General features: G+C 49.7%; 1 protein-coding gene across 5 annotated transcripts; it reads left to right on the forward strand.

Moving 5' to 3' along the window:
* Positions 1-1,746: 1,746 nt before the first annotated feature.
* KRT3 (keratin 3) lies at positions 1,747-7,419 on the forward strand. 5 transcript variants are annotated; one of them, XM_032876707.1, is made up of 11 exons: positions 1,747-1,837; positions 1,868-1,999; positions 2,159-2,370; positions 3,440-3,660; positions 4,195-4,255; positions 4,594-4,689; positions 4,958-5,122; positions 5,537-5,662; positions 5,965-6,185; positions 6,539-6,573; positions 7,040-7,419. In XM_032876707.1, exons 1-11 carry the CDS (start codon positions 1,747-1,749, stop codon positions 7,417-7,419), a joined length of 1,740 nt encoding a protein of 579 aa, XP_032732598.1. The 5 variants fall into 5 exon arrangements, with proteins under 5 accessions (XP_032732598.1, XP_032732595.1, XP_032732596.1 ...); XM_032876704.1 differs by having other exon boundaries at positions 1,747-2,370; positions 7,040-7,111; positions 7,166-7,419; XM_032876705.1 differs by having other exon boundaries at positions 1,747-2,370; positions 7,040-7,111; positions 7,238-7,419.
* The last annotated feature ends 8,301 nt before the right edge of the window (positions 7,420-15,720 follow it).

Raw genomic sequence — 15,720 nt, forward strand, 5'->3', positions numbered from 1 at the left:
CTCATGCTAAGATAATCTCAATTAGTTTAGGTTACCTCATGTCATGGGATTTGAACCCACTTTTGACCGGTTTTATTTGGTTGTAATTCAGTAAAGCCTTAATTTATTCATGAATTCATCAGTTGATTAATTGATTGATTCATTCAACCAAACAACTTTTATGAGCATCTATCATTGGCAAAGCACGGTGCTAAGAAGCAAGGGATCTAGTACATTAAGAAGATCGTAAACTCCTGGAAAGCTTATGACTTTATTCTCAGGAAGGGGCCAAGATGATGGGTAGCCTGTGAGTAAAAAATGGCAGAGAGAAGGACAATGGGAGAACCAGGTCACAGAAGAAAATTTCATTTCCTCTGCACTTGGGCCGTTCCCAGCCCCACCCAGCCCTGAACAACCCCCTGTCCTTTCCTCCCTTCTCATTGATCCAGCTTCTGCCGGCTCTGCACAAGCCACACCCTTAGCAGGGCCTAACGTGTGGCGGAGAGAACGAAAAAAGACCTGTCCTGGAGAGATAAGCGGCTAATTTGGCAGGAAGGCTTTCCTCTTGGACGAGCCAAACCCAGTCCTAAGCCTCTGAAAAACACCAGGCTGGCAAGTTCTCAGGCTTTCGGAGTCAGACATGTATGGCCATGCTATGGCACTGCTGGTCCAGCTTCCCGAGGCTGGGGGTGGGTCTGGATACTGAGGGTACAGACTCCTGGGAGCATAGTCCCTTAACCTGAGAATGGTCCCCGTGTGTCCTGTTCACCACGGAGAATCTGTACCTTGCACCGTGCCTAGCACGAGTTAGAAGATCAGTAATTACTTGGTGAACAGGTGGTAGAATTGATGTTTGAATTTCCTGTCCTCTGGGACTTGGGCTGAAACCAGAGAAGTGGCAAAAATGTGGGAAGCAGGAAAGGAAGCTTTCGAGATGTGCCAAGATATAGAATAATGTACGGTTTCTCTGGGAAATTTTCAAAGCAAGCAAGTAAGGAAACAAATAAACATTTCTCATGTTGAATTTTGCTGATGTCTCATCAAAGTGCATAGGTGCTAACTGCCCTTTTTCTTGGAAGACCGTCACGAACCCAAATGCCATTGCCTCCTGACCTGCAGCTTGGGATAGGAGGAAGATTTGTCATGGCTCTGAGCTCTGTTTCCAGAAAGGGAGGAAGAAAGGTCATCATTTCATTCCCAAACCTAGCACAGAGCTGGGCACACAGTGGGCATTTGATGGCCATGTGTTGGCTGTGGAGTGAACTGAATCATCCCTTCTGTCGAGATCCTTGCACTGAGTCTGGGTGGGCTTCACTGTTTCCACTACCCAGACAACCAGAACCTCCCGAACCCACCTTCCAGTCCAGTCATTCCACAGCGGAAGGCAGATAGATGGCCGCTGAGCACCTGGCAGGGATGAGTGTGCCTCCTGGGTCCTGTCAGACAAAGCTAGGAGGTGGCCATGCCCAAGCATGGGGCACGCCAGGCGCCACCCCCTGCCAGGTAAGCCTGCCACCTTAGCATTTTTACCATTTCAGATTATTTTCAAGGTGTGTTTAGTAGCCTGGAACAAACTTATTGCCTTGGAGGCAAACCCCACCCATAACTGTTTGGGATTAATTATCTCTCCTTGGTTTGAGCCCAGCCACCTCCTTGAGGTATATAAAGGGATTTATTCTGCACAAGTCTTCAGTTCCCTTCCCTCTTCCTCGGACTCTCAGTGTCCTGCTTAACTCTCGTGCTCTTCCTTCATCAAGCTCTCTCACCATGAACAGACAAGTCTGCAAGACATCTGGTGGCAGCAGGCAGGGTTTCTCGGGCCGCTCTGCCGTGGTCTCTGGCAGCAGCAGGATGAGCTGTGTGGCCAGCTCTGGGGGAGCTGGCGGAGGGGCCTGTGGGTTCCGGGCCGGAGCAGGTGGCTTTGGCAGTCGCAGCCTCTACAGCCTGGGTGGCAACAAGAGCATCTCCATCAGTGTGGCTGGTGGCTCCCGGGCTGGTGGCTTTGGGGGAGGGCGTAGCAGCTGTGGCAGTGGCTTTGGGGGTGGCTATGGAGGTGGCTTTGGTGGTGGCTTTGGTGGTGGCAGAGGAATAGGAGGTGGCTTTGGAGGAGCTGGTGGCTTAGGAGGGCTTGGTGGCTTTGGAGGAGTTGGTGGCTTTGGAGGAGCTGGTGGCTTAGGAGGGGCTGGTGGTTTTGGTGGGCCTGGTGGCTTTGGTGGGCCTGGTGGCTTTGGTCCTGGTGGCTTCCCCAGAGGAATCCAGGAAGTGACCGTCAACCAGAGCCTCCTGCAGCCCCTTAATATGGAGATCGACCCCCAGATTGGGCAAGTAAAGACCCAGGAGCGGGAGCAGATCAAGACCCTCAACAACAAGTTTGCCTCCTTCATCGACAAGGTGATGAAGTTTGGACTGGGCCCCCATTTCTGGGCTGGGACTTTGAGTTTGACTTTCAGACAGTGTTTAGGATCAATCTTGGATGAGCCAGGCTGGAAGGGGATGGTTAGGCAGAGCTCTACAGTCTGGCAAGATGTTCAAGGCTGATGAATTTGCCTACATGGTCCCTTGTGTAGGGAAGACAATGGGCTCCTCTTTGGACCTGGACATCTGCAAGTCCTGCTTCTCTGGCTCCCTGCTCCAGTCTCCTGACTGTTGCCTTATTTAGGCCTGGGCTGCAGCACTGGCAACACACAGCAAGAGCCACGATCCCTGGCAGGGACAGGTCTGACCCAGGATTGGGCATTTTTTGGACATGAGCTGCCCTTTGAGGCTTTCTGGGAGGCCTGCTCCCTCCTTGCCCCTGTGCCAGGAAAAGGAGGTGGATGCCCTAAAGAAGGGATTAAAGAGGCTTACCTGGAACCTTAGTCCCAACAGGTCTGCAGAGAAGCTGGCAGTGAGTCTGCACCCCTAAATTGACCTGGTCTGGAAGAGAGGGGTGCTTGGTGCCCTCCAGACCAGGGTAGCTTACACTGATGGGATCCTCCCTGCCATGCTGATTATGGCATTCCAATCAGTATCAGTTCCCAGTGATTCACATCCCTTGAACGGCTGAGTGTCAGCAGAGCTTTAGTTAGAAGCTATGCTGCTGAGTTCAAGTACATTTCTGCAGAGTGCACTGTATTTTTGCAGTTTGGGCTAGAGTCCTGAAGTCCCCTGGGGATGCAGAGCAGTCATCTTTAAAACTGCTTCCAGACAGGGGTTACTTCCAGTTGTCCCACGTGTTTCTCCTCCTTCTAGAACTTTCCAAACCATGCTGCATCTTTAGCGGCCCAAATAAAGCAGTCATCTGCCCATAGCCTCTCCAGCTACAGTAGGGACCTAACTTCACATCTTTTCTAGGCCTTTGTGCTGGGGGATGGGGAGATTCAGACACTTAGTCCTACCTGAACCACTGGTGGTTCAGAATCTTCCCCCATACCATGCCTCTGCCACTACTGTTGCCTGATGCAGCTTCCCCCCGATGCAGGTGCGGTTCCTGGAGCAGCAGAACAAGGTCCTGGAGACCAAGTGGAACCTGCTCCAGCAGCAGGGCACAAATTCCATGACCAGCACCAACAACCTGGAGCCCCTCTTTGAGACTTACATCAGCAACCAGCGGAGCTACCTGGACAGCATTCTGGGGGAGAGGGGCCGCCTGGACTCAGAGCTGAGGAACATGCAGGACCTAGTGGAGGACTTCAAGAAGAAGTGAGTGACATGCACAAATGGGAAGTTGCCATGGGCAACCAGGTTTCGGAGTCCCAGCTCTTCCCGCGCTCTTTCTGTCCATCCCCCCCGCCCCCACCACCTAGACTGTCTTCCTCTCCTTACCTTCACAGAGGGCAGCTTGGTTCATTGGGCTCCCTGCAAGTTATGGCAAGTGGCATGAGCGTAGGCTTGAGGAAGCACTTCCTCATGGTCCATGTTGGGGAAGATTCTGGTTCTAGGAACTGAAGGATGCTGGGACAACTCATGGTGTGCTGACCAACCGTCCCAGTTTCCCCGGCACAGAGAGGCTTCCCAGGATGTGGGACTTTCAGGGCTAGAACAAGGCCAGTGTGCTGGGGCAAACTGGAATGGCCGGTCCCCCTAACGAAGAGGGGGATGGTAAGGAGGATGTGTTCCGCTGAGAGGGGCTGTTGAGGGACAGGGATGGAGAGATGAACTTTCAGTTTCAGATGAAAGTGGTGTTTATGACTACCTCAAAACCCAAACTCAGCTATTTCTTTTTAATCCTTACAGGTATGAGGATGAAATCAATAAACGTACAGCTGCTGAGAATGAATTTGTGACCCTGAAGAAGGTAAGGGCTGTGTGTGAGGTTCCTGGGGCTTGTGGGCACAGGTTTCCAGCTGAGCTGGGAAATCTTACTCCACCGCCATGGAGCTGCCAAATTCAGGCACTTAGAGCAAAAAAGAGAAGCCAGGTTCTTTGTAGACTGGAAAGATCCCTAAAAGAGTCAGTTCGTTTGTTTTCCATTTTGAATCATCCCAGTGGGATGTGAGTTACTCCTTCATGTGCAGACCAGCCTCGGACAAGGACTGGTCAGTCACAAGCCTGTCCTGACTTTTTCCTGCTGCACGTGCAGTTTGTTGTTTGTTCCTTGGGGGAATGAGGCCTTTATGCTTCTGTCTTTCCCAGGACGTGGATGCCGCCTACATGAACAAGGTGGAGCTTCAGGCCAAGGTGGATGCCTTAATGGATGAAATCAACTTCCTGACGAACCTCTATGATATGGTGAGGATGTTACCTCCTAAGAGGGGAGCAAGGGAAGGTGAGATAGTCTCAAGACTGGGACACTTTGGTATCTAGAGCCCAGGAAGAGATAAGGCCCCTTGTTGGGGTTCCACAGGGTGGACGGCAGACTTGGGGTTCTCTGAGGAGCTGCGGGGCAGGGTGGGGTAGATGTACCTTCAGTGCTGAGCCAGAGAATGGGTCTTTGTTTCCAGGCCTCTGTATGCTTGTTGCAGAGGCCCTGAGAAATTAATAGGCTCTGTGTTGGTAGGAGCTGTCCCAGATGCAGAGTCATGTCAGCGACACATCCGTGGTCCTATCCATGGACAACAACCGCTTCCTGGACCTGGACAGCATCATCGCCGAGGTCAAGGCCCAGTATGAGGAGATCGCCCAGAGAAGCAAGGCCGAGGCTGAGGCGCTGTATCAGACCAAGGTGGGAGCTAGATACTTCTGAGAGGTTTCAGGGAGACTGTGGTCCGTGGGCCTGCTGGTGGTGAGTCCCCTGTAGTCACTGGGCAGACTCCTCTTGGTTCTACTCTCTGGGGACATCTTTCTAATGGTTGTTCAGTTGCAGAAAGTGCCGGCCCTGGTGGAAGGTGTTTCCACTGTCCCCTGTCAGACTATGTGGGACAGATTCTAGCTTGCTCAGGGACTGAAGGGTGGGAGAACGCTGACCATGGCAACCCAGATGGCAACTGTGGCCTCCAAAGTGTCCCTGCTGAAGCATAATCAATGTCATTTGAACAAATGCTCACTGAGACCTCAAGAATGGGTGGGTAATGTTAGGGGTGGAGAGACAAGTCAGTCAAAGCTGCATCAACACCTCATCTTCTCTTCTGTTCCCCAGCTGGGAGAGCTGCAGACCACGGCTGGCAGACACGGGGATGACCTGAAGAACACCAAGAGTGAGATCATGGAGCTCAACAGGATGCTCCAGAGGCTGCGGGCTGAGATCGAGAATGTTAAGAAGCAGGTGGGATGGCAATGGATGGGACTGGCGGGGGCTGGGGGCAAGGATCTCATGAGTCCTAGTCTGGAACAGACTTCTGGGGTCATCTCAGGCAGCACTGGCCTCCAGGGAGTTCAAAGACCAGGCCAGTCTAGAGCGCTGGCAATCCATAGAGAAAATATCTCAGTAGATGAAGACAAGATAGAGGTGTTGGGGAGTGCTGTTGCCTGGCTTGAAAATGCTTGCTATGGGATAAGCTATTATAAGACTCAGAGAGTATGGGACCCTCCTAGGCTCATCTCTTCTCCTGCCTCTCCCTGCCCCAGAATGCCAACCTGCAGGCGGCCATCGCTGAGGCTGAGCAGCGCGGGGAGCTGGCCCTCAAGGACGCCAATGCCAAGCTCCAAGAGCTGCAGGCTGCCCTACAGCAGGCCAAGGATGACCTGGCCCGGCTGCTGAAGGAGTACCAGGAGCTGATGAATGTCAAGCTGGCCCTGGATGTGGAGATCGCCACCTACAGGAAGCTGCTGGAGGGGGAGGAGTGCAGGTGGGCTCTAATTCCATCTCCCCACCCTCCCTGACAGAAGGCACCTGCTGAGAGCCTGATAAATGACCAAGTAAATGAGAACAGAGGGCTGCTGTATGGAGAGAGGCCTCCACCTTCCACAGGCTCTGCAGAGAAGCACTTGCTTTCGCAAGGCCACTCTCTCCATAGATGGCCAAAGTTCAAGTGAAACCAGTGTGCACAGGGGTCTGTATGGTCCACAGAAGGGTCAGAAACAGCACTGATCTGCTTGGCTTCTGAATTAATTCTGGTTGCTGTTCAACACCTTCATCCATGAAAGATTGCTGGAAATTTGCTTTGTGACAGAGCTATCTGTCTCTTGCTTTCTCCTGTAGGATGTCTGGAGAGTGTCAGAGCGCTGTCAGTATCTGTAAGTAGCCCAAATAATCATGACAATGAGAACCGATTCTGAAATATCTATACTCACACAGGGCAGTAGCATCTTACTTAGAAAATATTTCTGTGGAAGTTGGAGAGGTTTTCCATGGGTGGAAGGGGCAGCAGATCTGCTTTTGTCATTGTTTTGGGTTCAGGGCACTATTAATTGATCTATATGGAACCGGGAATATCCAGCAGGGAGCCTGTTAACGGGCAGAGAAATTCTGGATCATCTCCAACGGTGTCATCAAGAATTGACCATAGGTAGAAGGAACCACTGGGAGATTCATTAAGGACTTAGCACTACGGGGCGAGCACCTTATGCCATTAGACTGCATCACAGTGATCATCAGGAGCAAAGCCGCCTCCGTCTCATGCCCATCATCCCCGGCCCATTAGTTACGATACAGGGAGGTGGGCGCTGGGCGCTAATCACTGTTCTGTCCTCTCCCCTGCAGCCGTGGTCAGCAGTGGCGGCGCGACATCGGGCTCAGCAGGTGGATTAGGCGGCGGCTTCGGCGGCGGCTTCGGTGCGGGAGGAGGCGCGGGCAGCTTCGGCCGGGCAAGTGGCAGTGGCTTCGGAGGCGGCAGCGGTTTCGGCGGCGGCAGCGGCTTCGGCGGCGGCTGTGGTTTCAGCGGCGGCAGCGGCTTCGGAGGCGGCAGCAGCGGCTTCGGGGGCGGCAGCAGCGGCTTCGGCGGCGGCAGCAGCGGCTTCGGCGGCGGCAGCAGCTTCGGCTCCGGGGCTCGCTGCGGGGTGAGCAGCGGAGGCTTCAGCTCCGGCAGCAACCGGGGCGGGAGCGTCAAGTTCTCGCAGTCCTCGCAGCGCTGCTCGAGATAAACGCTGCGCCTGGGCCCCGCAGCCTCCCCAGTGCCTCGTGCCCCCAGCCGCGCCTTCCCTCCGCAGTCAGCGCCACCCCGCACCCTCCACACCCATCCCAGCACCGCCCCCTCCTAGCCGCTCTTTGGGGCTCAAAGACCGGGGCCTCTGGCTCCTCCATCCGGACCCCTGGCCGAGCCTAGCCTTGAGAACTCCGGGTGCTCTCTCGGGCTCCCGCCTCTGCCTGGTTGTCCAGGAGTGGCCTGAGCCACCACCTTGTCCTGCCCTTGGGGTCCCCTCCCTGGGGGAAATGGTCATCAGTTCTGCTGTATATAACACACAGACCCCTCTGCCAACCATTCTGTCGCCAATAAAGTGCATTGTGTTTCACATCAGACCTCTGCGTCTTCCCTGGCCACCTTTCTCCCCACTGGAGTGACTCCTGTCACCCTCTCCCAGTGCTGTCTGTCCGCAGAACAGCTGGAATGCTGATTCTTTGCCTCTAAGGCAGTCACTCCCTCCTGTCCACTGTATGGGATCGAAATGGGCAAGATTGGGTGGTTCCTGTATTGTTTGAGCATGGTGAGAGGGTAGGGGAGAGGCGCTGGCAGGGTCACACTCCAGGAGGTCCTGTTGACTCACAGTTCTTAGAGGGGAAGGTGGGACCTTGTAGACTTTCATTTCTCCCTTGCCTTCTATCATGTGGGGGAACCTAAGAGGGCCTTCAGTTGTTGAAGAGCTTGGGGATGGAGGAGTTCTTTCCTTGGCGCTGGTCCCTACTCCAGCTGACAAGCTGAAAGCTTTCCACCCCATCCAGGTGCACCTGGGCAAGTGTGAGCCGCTAGACCTCCAGGGCTGCAGGGATTTCCTGGAGCTACCTATCTCAAAGTCTGACCCCAAAACCCCACTCTGTAGAGGGAGCTCTGCAGAAAGCCTTCTGTGTCCTTTAAATCTTTCCTCCTTGGAGCACATATTAGAGGTTCTGAGAAGGCTTGTAGCAAAGACTACCTGTTAGCTGTCTTTAACCCAGCTTTGCCCACAGAGGCCTCCTTTCTGGGTAAAAAACTATTGACACTGGTGGGAAAATGTCCTACACCTGTCTGCATGCACACTGGGTTCTTAAGTTGTGTGCCAGCCATGGAAGCTTCCAGAACCAGGAAGCCCCGATAAAGTATCAGTTAGCCATGGCAGTGCTGTCTGGAAGGTCATGGCTAGAAGAAACTCAGTCTCAAGGAGTCCAAGAGCTTTATTTGCAAAGAAGGAGACCGAGGGTCAGAGAGGTCTGGTGATTTGCTTAGGATCCTAGAGCCTCTGAAGGTCTGAGCTGGGAGTGCACCCAAGCATCCTAAGCCTGGAGCTCCTGCCCCTGCCCCACACTGTCTCTGAGGCTATATTTGCTCCCCTCATGGCCAGCTGCCTGGGTACCCAGAGAACACGTAGGCAATGGAGTAGAAATGGTAAGCCAAGCTGGGCCAGGGACGCAATATTTCCATCTTAGGCCAAAGCTGAATTTCTTCCAGAGAAGGGAAATGATAATTAAACAGAGAAAACCAGCAACTGGGGCTTGAGATTTGCACGGACATCCTATGTTCTCACTTAGCAGAGCAATTGTTCTTAGCAGAGCAAGTGTTCTCACTTAGCAGAGTTCTCTCTGATCTCCCAGGAAGAACCTTTGCTGGATGTGGGATTTGGTAGCTATTGCTTCATCTTTGGGCAGGAAGGTGCCTTTTCTGGCTGGCATCCCTTCATGGACAAGGTTAGTTGGGTGAGACCCAGTGCCTGCCCCAGCTCAGAGCTCAGAGGGCTGGATGTGCGGGAAGGTGCCAGGCCGGTGATGGGACAGCTGCTTCCCCTTACGTGAAGTCTTTGTTAATGCATTCCTTCCTTCAACCAATATTCACTAAGTTAACTCTCAGGCACTGGGCTAAATGTTGGAGATACATTGGTGAGCAAAAATAAGATGTTGTGTTGCTCTTGTTGTAATAAGGGAGCACAACAACAAAGTAAGCAAACAATCAAAATAACTTCAAGCTCTGCGGTAAGTGTATGGGGAAGAGAACCTGGTGGCTGACCTGGAGAAATGGCAGGACTTGTGAACAGATTGGATGCAGGCATGAAGGAGAAGGAAGATGTGCCTGTGCTGCCTGGTTTTCCAGCGGGAGCAGCTGCATCATGGCTGATGCCGTCTGCAGAGGGGAGGGAAGGGAGGGGCCGAAGGTAGGATGGGTCTGAGGAGGCCCTTCAGGAGCTCGGCTCTAGATAAGTTTGAGCTGCTCACAAGGTAGACATCTGGCCTACGGCTGGAGCAGTGGATGTGGTTTCAGAAGGGACACATATCAGGACTGGAGACTCCCATTTGGACATCATCTGCATAAGGATGGTTAGGGTTATTTCTAGAGCCATGGCAACCGCTAAGCTCTCCCAGGTGGATTGAAGAGAAGAGGGCCCAGGCAGAGCTCCAGCATCCAGAGTCAAGGAGAAGAGAACAATCAGCCAGGCAGTAGAGGCTGGGCCAAGTTTTCCAGAATACCTACCCCTGAGAAGTCAAGGGGTTTCTAAATGGGCTCCAAGGGACGCCCAGATGAGGACTAGCCTTTTTTGGGACACTGTCCATGTCTCAAAGTTCACATTCAGCCAATGGCTTCTTTCCTTTGCTGTTCTCCCTGGACTCTAGCCACTGGCCCCTGTGCATCCTGTGGGGGTTTTCAGGACACCCCAACCATCTAAGTAGCCTTCAGGTAGCAGGGGGAATCCATGCAGCTTCTTAAATGGGAGAGTAGCCAGGGATAGGCTGGCTCAGGAGGAATGGCACCATGGAGAGGGCTATTTCTTGGAGGTGTCATTGTCCCAAAGAAATGACCAAGCAGGTGAACTCAGTGCTAAGACCTGAGACTGAAGGAATTAACTCCATCTGTGGCTGGATATTCTCTACTTAGCCCTGATCATTTCTGATCCAGGCTGGAAACACTTCCAGGGAACTTTGCCTGATTCTGAGGACTCCTCTTTTTTCTTCACGTCAGCTTTTACAGAATTTCTTTGTGAAATTCTATGGTGATTTTTTCAGGTGCTCTTAAGTCTCTGGGCTTGGGTTTGCTTTCTTCCACTTGACTAGACTTTTTTATCTTTTGAGTAAGGAGCCAATTGGTGCTGTGTTGTCCATTCTTTTCCTATACTCTGAGGCATGTTTGTTTGCCCATAGGGGAACTCTCCATGACTATTGAATAATGCTGACTTGTATGCCTTAAACTGGGATTTGGGGCTCTCTCTGCTTTGGTTCACTCCTGTTTTCTTTGCTCCTTGGGTGTGGAGAGGTACACCCTCCTGTGATGCCACGGGGACCCAACTGCAGTCCCTCACCCCAATCCCATCCCCATCCATTCCTCTCTGCCTATTCCCTCCCCACACCCCACCAGGGAAGAACACACCAAACAGTTTCTTCCTGTTCCAAGAGCTTGTTGACTCATTGGTTCACGCATTCCTGCAGGTCAAGGAAACCAAAATGGGTTTTTAGATTTTGGGTTATTTCATTCTTTCTCTTTCTGGGATGTAGGCTATGGGTCAGAACAAGTATCAACAGTGATGGTGATACAGTCACAAAAGGCTCAGTTGAGGGAACCAGGGGATTGTTTTCCCCCACAAGAATCTGCCTCTGGATAATCCAGACTGCTGATGATCAGGATTTGCATAGAAAGTTCTGGGTAATTTGTAGGAAGCTCTCTGTGTGACTGTTCTCTGTTTCGCCTAGAGCTGGGTGGGGCTTGTTAGGCAAACATCAGAAATCTCATCTCTTGGAATTTGGGCTGCCCCTTCTCTGTCTTCTCAGCACTTTGACCCCTGTGAATTCTCCCTCTGCTTCCAAGGCCAGAAATGTAGACACCCTGCAACAATTTGGGAAAGACTGAGAAAAACTCACTTGAGTTCTGAAAGTACTTCTTCACATATTTATCTATATTTCTCACAAGCCCTTTTGGAATGCAAACTGTATAATAAACATCTCTGTTGTGCCTAAAATCAGTCTAATCAGCCCTGATATTTCCAGCCCAGGCTGAAGGCTAGTTGGTTCTCCTAGGATACCGCTGATGGGGGTATTGTGGGAGCAATCTGCTATCCTCAGAATCCGTGGTGACATCAACTTCTGGAGAAGATGGGTGCAGGAAAGGATGGTTCTAGATGGCAGTAAAGCAGAGATTTTCATAGGGGGCAATCTCCCCTCCCCCTCCAGAGAGAACATATGGTAATGTCTGGTGATATTTTTGGTTGTTGCAACAGAAGGAGTCCTATGGGCATTTAGAGTGTAAGCACTTACAAGGCACGGGACAGACCCCTGATCAAGAATTATAAAGCTGAAAGTGTCAGTAGGGCTGCTGTGGAGAAACTCGGAAACCAGGCAAGAGGTCATCTCATTCACCCCTCTCCTTAGGAAAGGATCCTTGGTTACACTGATCTTGGTTATAGCTGAGCTGAATAGAGACAATTTTCCCTTTGAGGGAAGTAGATATTTTTAGGAGTTTATTTTAAAAGAGAAATGTCCTTCTACTCTGGCCAAAGCACAGGAAAGAAGCCAGGCAAGCAGTGTGGCCCTACGTGGGCATTTGCAAGACCTGTGCCAATGAACTGCTAAGTATTGCAGTTCTGGAATAAATCTGGCCGTTTTATGCTCTGTGCCTTTGACAGTCTTCCCCTTTGCTAGGAATACTCATTCCATCTTCAGTTACTTGACTAGCTCTTACTATCATTGACGATCATTCAGGTTCCACCTCCTGCAGGATTTGCTGGACCGCCACATGGCCCTGAGGTCTGCCTGTGCTCCCATGGGACCTGTTAACCCCCTTTTCTCACTTGCCCTTTTGTATTAAGATGACCAGTTTCATGTCTGTTCTTCACACTAGCCTGGAAGGAACTCGAAGGGATGGATGTGCCTTCTTCATCTTTGTGCGTCACAATGTTCACAGTGTCTCTCACGTGACACTGTGAATTTTACTGAGCTAGTGAGGTACTGGAAAAGGATAGGGTGGGCTCTTCAATGCAATACTGTCCTGACATATTTCACAAAAACAACACGATTAAACAACTCGTTGTTGTTCTGTATTTACTGGCACAAGTCGTAAGCCGGGTAATTTGCACATGTCATTTCATTTAATCCTCACCATAGGAGGCAGGTGGTTATTATCCTCATTTTCTAGATGAGGAACCTGGGGCTTAGAGAGGCAGAGTAACATGCCTGGTCTCAGCAATGGAAGTGGTAGATCTGGGCCTCTAATCCAAAGCCTACACTTGCAACCACGGGAGTGAATGGGGCTGGCTGACTTTGCCCTCTCTGGGATGCCCACTCTTGTACTAGTTCCGGAGCATGGTGCTAACAGCTCTCTGGAGTCTCGAGGAGCCAGAAGCTCCAAACCTGGTTTTGGTCCAAACCAAGTCTGAAGTTCCTAGGCAAGCAGCAGAGGTTTTTTTTGGGCTTCTGAGTTCCCGTGAGGCAGGCAGGTCTACCTTCAACTCTAGAGAGTTCTGATCTCCAGTACAGAAGCCAGAGATCAACTGGGGGAAATGACCTTGATAATGATGGGCGTTTCTCTTTGATGCCAAAGAGGAATTCGCAAGGTTTCAAACTATATTCATTCATACAAGTGGGTGCTTCCAGGCATGTCTGTCCATCACTTTCTGTGGGTGGGTTCTTTAAATGTCCAAGTGGACATTTCACTTTTCAGTCTGGGTGGTGTGATTTGACTTGCTGCAGCCCACATGAATTCATGACAGGATTTGGATAGCCTAATTAAAACCCTAGGTCTGGGACACCTGGGTGGCTCAGTCAGGTAAGCCTCTGCCTTTGGTTCAGGTTATGATTCCAGGGTCCTGGGATGGAGTCCCACGTTGGGCTCCTGGCTCAGCAGGGAGCCGGGTTCTCCCTCTGCCTGCCCCTTCCCCTGTTTGTGCTCTCTCCCACTCTCTCTGACAAATAAATAAATAAAATCTTAAAAAAAAAAACCCCTAGGTCAGTCAGCTAATTGATTTGGGGCAAGTTAATTGACCTAACTAAGCTCGTGTCCTTATCTATGAAATGAGAGTGAAAATTTTGACTTTGTGGCGTTTTTATGACCATTAGAAATTATACTCATAAACAGCTTAATTTTGTGCCTGGTGTATGGCAGGCACTCAGTCCACATTAGCCATTTTTATATTCTTTTTACAGATAGGTAAAAGAAGCAAAGAGTAGAAAGAGGACATTCTTGTCACTAAAGTATAGCCCCCACAATTCTTGGAAGTATGCAGTAGCCCAATGAATATTTGTTGACTGATGGATGGACGGCATTACTGATGAACCCCTGTAGTGGGAAACTGGCTTGGCCAGGCATGGAAGACTGGCTTTTATGGAACTTGCCATGCTGACACTGTGATTCCTTGCAATTTGATGCAAAAATCATCAGACTTCAGTGCTTCATTGACCCTAAACTGGGCTACCCTTTAACATTCCTCCCTCCTTTTAGCCTCTAGACTGGTATCTTCTCAGAAGGCTCTTACATCAACATCATCATCATCACAGGAGCTGCCATATGCTGACCACTTGCCCTGCGGAGGGGCCTCTAATGCTACTTCCTCTAGTCCTCACAACAACCTAAGGAGGTGGTTATGCTAACACAAATTTAGAAAACAGAAAACCGAGAGCAGAGAGTAAAATGACTCGCTGGAGGTCTTGTAACTGGAAAACAGCAAGGCTGGGATTTGAGCACCTGCCTAACTCCAAGGTCTCCATGTTTTCCACCCCTCCACCCTGCAAAGAAAGAGAAAGAGAAGAGGTCATTTGAGGTCCAGAATATTCAGAATGCCAATGAAAAGGGATGAGGACTTTCCCCCATGGTGCTTCCTGAGGGAAGGTCAAGGCAGCAAGACCATGGCTGGTGAGAGATCTGTGTTGACAGGAGAATTGGTCCTTGGGGACCTACTCCATTTTCCAGCATCCCAGAGCTCTTCTCCTAACTTCATCTACCTTCAGGCTTTAGTCTGCTCTCAGCTTCCTCTCTCATGCATGGAACAAGTGCTTTCTCTTTGGGCATAAGGCCGGTTTCTTTAACTTTATGCCTTAACCCCTTGGCTGCCCTATGTGCCCATTCTCATCCATTCCAGATGCATAGCTGGACTAGTGCTTCTCTAAGTGTGTATTGATAGGGGTTAAGATAGAAAGGTTTTGTTGTTAAGTTTGTTTGGGAAACTCTAATAAAGTAAAAGTAAATTATTTTTTTCTATGTGACTTCTTAGGGCTTTTAAATGTGCTTTATTAAAACCTCAAGGGAAAGCTATAGAATTTTCATTTTCCAAACTTATTTGGCCAAAGAGCATTTTTTTTTTTTCAATTCAAGGCTATCTTGGGGAATAGTATTTGGCCCTAAATAAGCCCTGGGAGAGAATCCAGTATGAGATAAAGATTTAGGGGTGAGTTGAAGAGCACTGTAATCGAGTCTGGAGAGAAGACCAGAATTAGACTGAATTATGATTGCTAATGACTAAGACTTAGTAACATAAGGATTTACCCATACTTAGATTTTTTTCTTTTTTGATCAAACTTTAGCTATAAAGGGAGCTAACCCTATGTGGTAATATATATTTTTTGTTCATTTGTTAAATAAAGTTATTTCAGTAGTGATATTTCAATTTAATTATATATTTTTTTGCCTTATTTACTATTTTTTATTATAATTTTTTTCAGCATAACAGTAAGGTTTTTATTTTAATTTCAGTTGGTTAATATGTAGTGTAATATTAGATTCTAGTGTGCAATATAGTGATTCAACATTTACATACAACACCACCCAGTGCTCATCACAACAAGTGTTCTCCTTCACCCCCATCACTTGTTTAAAAAACTGTGTATCTTACTGAAAGATGTTACTTGAATGATGGTTCACACACTGTGTAGTGTCCAATATAAGTTTTTATTTTAACATGGTAGAAAGTAGAACATGATGATAATTCTTAGTCCAGGGGCAGTATACCCAGAATGACTGTTCATTTTTCTTTTTCTGGGGAAGACAATTTAATGATTATCTTGAAAATTTGATCTGTGAATCTGCATATACAAAGGTCACATAACTATCATCCCTTCATCCTCAGCTCCCAAGTAGAGAGGGATGTCTGCATACTTTGACCTAGAGGTAGTGACTGCTGTCTCAGGATTCATTCCTCTACTCCCAATTATATTATGGGAAACTAATTCTTAAGCATTCTCATTGCAGTTGAACACCAGAGAACAATCTGTCTAGAGGAAATAACTCTGCTATAGAGGTGACAATTCCCCCTAATTTATAGGTGACGAAATAAGAATCCAGA

This window comes from Lontra canadensis, unplaced genomic scaffold (assembly GCF_010015895.1).
Source record: "Lontra canadensis isolate GAN:19392208 unplaced genomic scaffold, GSC_riverotter_1.0 scaffold59, whole genome shotgun sequence".
NCBI lineage: Eukaryota > Metazoa > Chordata > Mammalia > Carnivora > Mustelidae > Lontra > Lontra canadensis.